Here is a 7,920-nt window from a genome sequence, read left to right as displayed (position 1 = left end):
ACAAGAACATTTCAATCTGTATTAAACAGAGCGCAAAAAATTCATCGTCATGCTAGGCAGGGAAGCCACCACGCTTCAAAATAAAAAAAACTGAGCAGGAAGAAGCGCATGATCGAGAAAACATCGATAGTTGATGCTGTGTAGAGAAGCTGGTTTGAGAGAAAAGCAATTTGAATGATCAAGAAACCCTATGGAGCTTGGGCTCGTTTTTGTTTTAGACAGTGTGTTGCACTTCAACATACGAAATTAACTAAATCGAGCAGAATGACAAATGCATAGTGGTGCTATGCGGTGAAGCCCAAGACGCGCTGACGCTCCAACGCCTATTAAACAAATTGGTTGGTGCTATGCAGCGAAGCTTCGCGCGTATCAACCTTAAAAAGAAGACTCAACCCAAGCTGAGTTTTAAGAAACACAATTTCAGATTGCCTTCAGAGCTCCCCCAGTGTGCAAACACATGCGCACAGCGCACGCAACACACCTCGCACGCAGAGCACTACTGAAAGCACCATTAGAAATATAAGTTCAGGGTGATCACACAACGTCGCATTATGAACGAGTTCATCTCGGAAAAAATGTGCTCACCTTAAAGAAACTGTAAAGTGAATTTCAACCCAGGGTAACCTTATGATTTTCTTAAAGCCTATGAAGGGTACATCTCAGTTACGAAATATTTCTTTTTGAATTCCTTTTTTCTTTGAGTAACCGAATTTCAAAGATTGCATCCGAGCGCAAAGCTGAGTACTACCTGAGCAACAACACTGGGTTGGTTCGTGTCGACTACGGCTACTCTCGCCTTTCTCACCCGCGTCCCGGTCTGTGGCGAAACCGTAATGGGCGAAATGTTTTGTGGTCCATGCCGCGTGATGTCGAATTTATCAAACCTGAATGCCCTCGAGCTTCGGATAGTCCAGCAGTCACGCCGGCAAAACTTTTGTTCTTACGAGGGCACGCCGGAGACACAGCATGACACGATGTCATCCGCAGAATCGTCGACGGTGGAGGAATTGCCGTCATCGCCTTCACCTGGCTGCATGGGAAACAGTCTTCGTGTGTAATGAAAATGTTGAGAGCCTCGCAGCGGAAATATGGTATTGCTCCTTCGGTTGAGGTATCCTTGCGGCAAATGCGTGCCGATGCCAACGGCAGACGAATGCGTTTGTTCCCGCGAAATGTGACGTTACTGAAGCAGCTCACCGGTTGCATTTCAAGAAATATGTAATTTGAAATACTGTTGCTGAAGGCTGAGGTGCTCCATGTGTTCTACTGCTATGTTAGAGAAAGCGACGACTACGCCCTTATCAGGAAAAGCGAAGTGAACAAGTGAGTTCATTCGCGTATGCCTTCAGTTTGTTATCATTAAAGTTACATATAATTTTACGCTGCCCATGGTACATGCAGGAACTTTCGGTACGTTGCCTACACACAGTTTACCAGGTGGCTCTGGAGACCATTAGGAAAGCACTGCAGAAAAGCCCTCGAAGCATGTCCTGTACGTGCCATAGAGCATACAAAGGTTTTTGCCTTTTTCACGTGTGATGCGGCAGGTGCTGTCTCACCATGTCTATGATTATTCGCTTTCACTGAGGTGAAGCTCCCACTTTTCTTTCAGGTGCTTGTGGGCAGCATTGAGCACCTGTCATTTTGACAGAGGTACACTGGCTGGTTTGGTCGTGAACACTGCTTGATCACAACAGTATCCCCTTCATGCACAATAGAGGTCTGCTATATACCCTTCTGGAGTAACCAGACAGCCACTACATAGTAAAATACATTCAACAAACACCAAAGCTTGTAAATATTGCTTTATTGATCACTGTTTTTATGAATGAACATACCAGTGATAGCAGCAAACAAACAAACAAACAAACAAGGAAGGAGAACATCCTCATACTGTATGCATATCAATTTGCAAGTGCTTTATCTCCTATCAACCAGTAACGCAATGTATGCATGCTTTTTTCTTTTTAATGCACAGGTGTTCGCTTCAAACTCGTTCCAGTCCATAAGCTCTAAGAGAACGTAGGCTATCACCTTGCCTATCAAATATCACGAGCTCATGACTTCATCAGTATAAGAAGGCCTCAGGTGGGGACATGCCAATGTCTGCAACAGAGGTATCCCTGTCATTGACTCCACAGCATGCGAAGAAAATTTTTTCTGTGCACATCCATATTCGTAACTCTTTCTCAATTTCTCATTACAAATTTCCCATGTTTTCCTTCACACCACTCCAATTGCAGTCATTGGTGCGGGCTCAGGGCTTTTGCAGTCCGCTACTATTTCACTGTACCTTACATCTTTGCAAGCTGTGTTTCCTCAGGAGATGATCTACATCCTCTACCAAGAAAAGATAATATAGTCATGACGAAGTGTCTTCCCTATGCTCTTTATATCGAAACATGGTCTCTAATGGCTGTCTTGGAAGTTGGTAGTGTGCCTCGTCACACCCAGACAATTATCTCGAAGTTAGTATACACTGTTTCCTGAATGACAGCTCATTTGTATACGTAAGCTCTCCACATGGTAAGCAGAAGCGCTGGATTTCCCTCAGAATTGGAACTACACCTGTAAAGGTGGTTACAAGTATGTTGCATCCACGGGTTTAGCTGAGCACCTGCACGGGACTTGACCGCAGCCTCATGCTTTTTTTTTTTAATTCTGTTACAGATTCTTGTGGACTACATGGCCCATAATCATTTCCAAGCATGGCAATTGCATATTGAGATTGTTTACTATAAGAAACTACAAGCTAGTTCTTTTTACCTTTTACGTCGTTGTTGCGGATAGAATTATTGTAACAGAAAATTCAAGTACGCAAAGCTCGTGCCTTCTTTTTTATTTTTGGCACCCTCAATTCTTTCTAACAAGAATTTGTATTTTCTCCTCACCACCTTCTTTGTTTCCTTTCTCTAATGTACATCAGTATAAATATATGTACCAAGTGTGTGTGTGTGTCTGTATCGTACCTGATGAAGGAAGGACAGACTCTATTCAAAGGCTTGTGTTTTAGTAAAATAAATTATTTGATTGTTTCAGTATGTTTCAGTCGGTGAAAAGTGTGCAATGCACTGTAAGTCCTGCACTTCTCAAACAGTTCTAATAGTGGAGTTCTGAATTTGATGTACTTCTTCTGGTCTGGTGAAGCAGAGGGCACAACACTGCAAAGTAGAAGAGCTTTTAGTATCAGCAGGCTATGTACCATTCAAAACTGTTGACTCAACAGCTGGTTCCAGCAGTGGTGAAGATATTGTCATATCATGCACCTGCAAGGAATGCAGAAGTTAAACTGTTAAACAAAAAAAAAAACAAGAACTGACCCACCTGTGAGCATGAGTGTGTATGGACAATAGGTGTTGAAATCATCACTGGATAAAGGTTGAGAGGTGTCGACGGTAAATCATCCGTTTGCACACTTTTACTTCCGATTTTCACTTTCTTGTCAGCCACGATGGAAGCCTGTGGCGTGTATATAAATAAACAATATGGTCAGTAGCTATAGCGCACAATTTATCTGATGCTCATATTCCCCTGCGAGAGCTCAGGGCTCCCCAATGGAAGGGAGATGTTCCGTTTGGTACATTACGCAGCGTAGGCATCACAAAAATCAATCTGAATTTGAATTATCTCTATAGGGAGTATTCACCTACGTCACAGAGATGACGTCACGCCGAGAAGCCCCGCCCCGCTGGTGGTCACTTTTGTCTGTTTTCATGGCGGGGCCGTGCGAGGAAGATGACGAACTGCGCCGTATTTCTATGCGGCAACCGCAGTTTTCGCAAAAGAAAGCGTACAAGCAGTGACGACGGCGAACGTAATCAAACAAGAAAACGACAGAGGGTAACGAATGAAAATGACACGCTTGAAAAAGTACGTTTCTTCCGTGTCCCTACTGTTGACGACCGCGAAACGAAACCTGTACAAGAACTTCAAAGAAGAAGAAGACACGAGTGGTTCGCGCGGATCAATCGCAAGGACATAAACCAGGGAGCTTCCCACTACAGGGTCTGCGGGAGGCACTTTGTACAAGGTAAGCGGAACAAAAGCAGCTGTTATTTGGAACACGTCTGATAGCCCGATCTTGAGACTTACTTTTGAGGGACCGAGATAGTGGTACCTATCATTAACTCGGGCCTTCGTGTTACCTTCTACGTGCTTTGTGACAGGACAGCTTACAAATTTCAGGCGAGCCAGCAACGCTGCATGATGTTAATCACCCGGATTGGGCACCGTCCGTATCTCTTGGTTACGAAAGACGAACGTCCAGCGGGCTCGAAAAGTATGATTTAGCTTTGAAAATGCATTAGTATTTTAGACAGTCAGATGCAGTGTGAAAAAATTTCGATGTCTCGAACACCTCTTCAGATATCAACGGCTGAAACAAAGAACAGAGAAGAAGCAGGAGGTTGATGCTGCAGAAGCCCTGCTGCGTCTGCAGCAGGCACACACACCTGCTAGTGTTGCTGGAACACCTGACATGTCAGGCACAGAAGTTTGTGGTATGTACTGTTAATGCAAAAGTAATTGGCGATAGTGTCTGAAAACGTGGTGCTCTTTAAATCAACAGAACTTGCCCTGGTGCAAGAAAATGCTACCAATGATGAGGAAACCGAATCACTACCAGGTTTGTTGTCGGACGCCTCGGTTTACAGCATTTACAATGCTAAAGTGACGTTCTTTTCTATTCTTTAGGTTGCGCTGTTGGTACCGACTTGACAATGTCTGACATTTCAAACCTCCAGGCCGAAAACCACAAACAGAATGAAGAAGTGTACAGGCTGCGATCAGAGCTAAGCAGGCACATACTTGACGAGGACACCTTTCGTGCAAACGAAAGAATGGTCACATTCTACACTGGTCTACCAAATTTTGCGATTTTACTTGCTGTTTTCCATTTTTTAGAAGACAGTGTAGCGCACGGACCCTGCAACTCTCTTACTAGGTTCCAAGAGATGATTGTAACGCTCATGCGATTTAGACTCAACTCCCCACTGCAGGATCTTGCATATCGGTTTTCTGTCTCACAACCAACAATATCAAGAATATTGAGCAGATGGACTGACGCCATGTATGTACGCTTGAAGGGGTTAATTTTATGGCCTTCGCGAGAATGTCTGCAAAAGACAATGCCCATGGCATTTCGCAGCGCCTTTGGTCTTAAAGTCGCTGTGATACTTGACTGCTTTGAGGTGTTTATAGATAGGCCATCGTCGCTTGTAACACGGGCATTGACGTGGTCCCACTATAAACATCACAACACAGTCAAGTATCTTATCGGCATTTGTCCCCAGGGAGTGGTAACATATGTTTCCAAAGGTTGGGGTGGCCGAACAAGTGACAAGGAAATCACAGAATCTTGTGGTGTTCTGGATAACCTGCTTCCCGGCGATTCCGTTCTTGCCGACCGGGGTTTCACAATTGCCGACAGTGTGGGGATCCATCGTGCAAAACTTGAGTTGCCTGCCTTCACAAGGGGAAAAGCACAGCTTTCACCTTGGGAGGTCGAAAATACAAGGCGTTTGGCAAACGTCCGGATTCACGTGGAAAGAGTGATAGGCCTGGTCCGCACAAAGTATTCAATTCTGAAAAGCACCATTCCGATTGAAATGGTAACTACGAGAGAAGGGGACGAAGTCCCTATGCTGGACAAGGTTGTCGTAGTGTGTTGTTCGTTATGTAATTTGTGCAATTCTGTAGTGCCCTTTGAATGATTTCTATTTTTTTTGCCAGCTCACAACTTGTGACATGTTCTGTGATACCTTCACACATCTGCAATGCACTCTGTCATTTCTGTCGTCATACTATCCGCAGCAACTATCCAAGCATACTATGCAAGTGCAAATATTTACTTAGGGATGTGATGTGATCTGTGATATTTTAGTTATGTAGAGCATCACATTATATATTTTTGGTCTGTGATTATATTGCCTGTGATACTTTTACAATTTGCCATTGTTAAGCAAATGTGTGACATCTAAGTCAATGCTGTCCAAGTAGTGACCAGTTTGTGATTTATTTTTATTATCTGTGGTTCGTTGCAATATTGAGTTGCAGCAAGTTAGTTAAAGGGGTTGCGACAGGTCAACCCAGGTAAATGCAAAAGATGGCTGTTCGCACCGATGTGGACCTGCACTGAAAATTTCACAGCGAAGAGGGTAACAGAGGGCATGTATCTTGCTAGGTACAACATCTCGGAGAATAATTCTTTTCCTCAGTATTCTGGTGCGCAGTACAATGTGTTCTTGATGTCATGAACCACATCCGTGAAAGTGTCCCAACCCCTTTAAGGTCGCTAAGTGTTACGCACGGCTTTGTGCACCACATGTGTAATGCATTATTACTAATTATGCAGTGCACCTGACGCTTAAAAAGTAGTGTGTAAAGTTCAAGTATGTTTAGTTTTGCAGTCTCAGCTGTTCCTTTATCTTGTGTAATTGCAATGAAACAGTGTAACAGTTCAAAGCAGACTTGTGTGTAACACGTTACTAGTAATTGGGTTACTTCTAATCAATTACTTTTTCGAGTAATCAGTTACTTTACTGTGAAAATAATTTTTCGAGTAATCAATTACTTTTTGCATAGAAGTAACGTTAAAATTCGAGTAACAGGCACAAGCCTGGTTCAAAGTGACATGACATGCTCTGGCTGGTGTGACATGACTCTATTTCAATAAAGAGTTGCTACATTGTCATCTAATAAACAGGGCAGAGTTTTCCTCCTGAACTAAAAAATTGCAGAAATACAAGAAGCTACAAACTTTCATATGCAATAAATAAAGGCAAGTACAAAATACAGCACTAGAACAGTGTATGCACCATGAAAGGGCTATGTTCGGATAATTGGTACATAGACATAATAGAATGACTGCTGCAAAAAGTGACAAGGGTAAGAAAGGGTACGACGTCTTGATGCATGTGTCATACCTGTTCTTACCCTGTCGTCGTTCTTTGCAGCAGTTATTCTGGGGAACATGGGACCAAACTGGGAAACATGCAAGACCTGGAACTGATAGGGAATTTGAGCTTGACTGCAAAATTGAGAAGGGAAAATAGCTAACTAGAAGCAGTAATGCTTGCACATAACTATGTCACGAAATTTCTGATACATTGTTTAGTAGACACCCTGCATGAGGGACGGCCTTCACATTTTCTGATTTGCTTCTTTACATTCTTTTTGTAGGAAGACTGCATTTTACGTGTTTTTGCAATCCCTACAAAGCCATGTCTTCGCCTTTGGTGCACGAGTCAGGTTTACACATTTGAAGTGGAACCACCTTTTTGCACATGACAGCCCATCACATTCTATCATTTTCCCATATTCTCCTTCTCCACAATGGCAGTATGACTCGTTATCGTTGGCCTCTGCAGAATTTGTACCATCTATTGTAGCACTTGTACCAGCTTCGTGTGACTCACGAATGACCTTTTTTGACCAGAATTTGTAAATCAGCTCTGGTAAAATGACCTTCACAAAGTAGTCCCTGCACTTTTCTACCATCATGCTGCAGAAAGTAGGGTCAAACTCTATTTTTTCCACAAATATCTCTCTACATGTCCAAAGGACAAAATAGCAGTAGTTGCGGTTGCATACAAACATCTGAAACTGCACCTGATAGAAGTATGCGTGGTCCCTTTTTAGTTGAATTTTGCCACGAGAACTCTCCAAACATGTGTTCTTGTTTTCAACAATGTCTGCAATTGTACTGTCACGTGAAGCATATGGGCATTTCACTTCCACTAGGCCATTTCCGCAGCATATACACGAAGCTATAGCGTCTGGTGTAGCTGCAATGTATGGGTAACTTAAACTAATGAAAAGACCCGCACCTTCACACTTGAATTGTGTGTGGCTAACTGCAGTTACATTGATGAAGTGTTCCATCGCTTTCTTTTCTTTTGCAATTCCCCATTCTGTGGCTGC

General features: G+C 43.1%; 1 protein-coding gene across 1 annotated transcript; it reads left to right on the top strand.

Moving 5' to 3' along the window:
• The first annotated feature begins 3,735 nt into the window (after positions 1-3,735).
• LOC135392443 (uncharacterized) lies at positions 3,736-5,928 on the top strand. The gene is made up of 5 exons (XM_064623153.1): positions 3,736-4,030; positions 4,186-4,279; positions 4,366-4,499; positions 4,568-4,624; positions 4,693-5,928. Exons 1-5 carry the CDS (start codon positions 3,736-3,738, stop codon positions 5,709-5,711), a joined length of 1,599 nt encoding a protein of 532 aa, XP_064479223.1. The 3' UTR covers positions 5,712-5,928.
• Positions 5,929-7,920: the final 1,992 nt, after the last annotated feature.

Source organism: Ornithodoros turicata, chromosome 4, assembly GCF_037126465.1.
Source record: "Ornithodoros turicata isolate Travis chromosome 4, ASM3712646v1, whole genome shotgun sequence".
In the NCBI taxonomy this organism is placed as follows: Eukaryota; Metazoa; Arthropoda; class Arachnida; order Ixodida; family Argasidae; genus Ornithodoros; species Ornithodoros turicata.
This window is presented reverse-complemented; position numbering and strand designations above follow the sequence as displayed.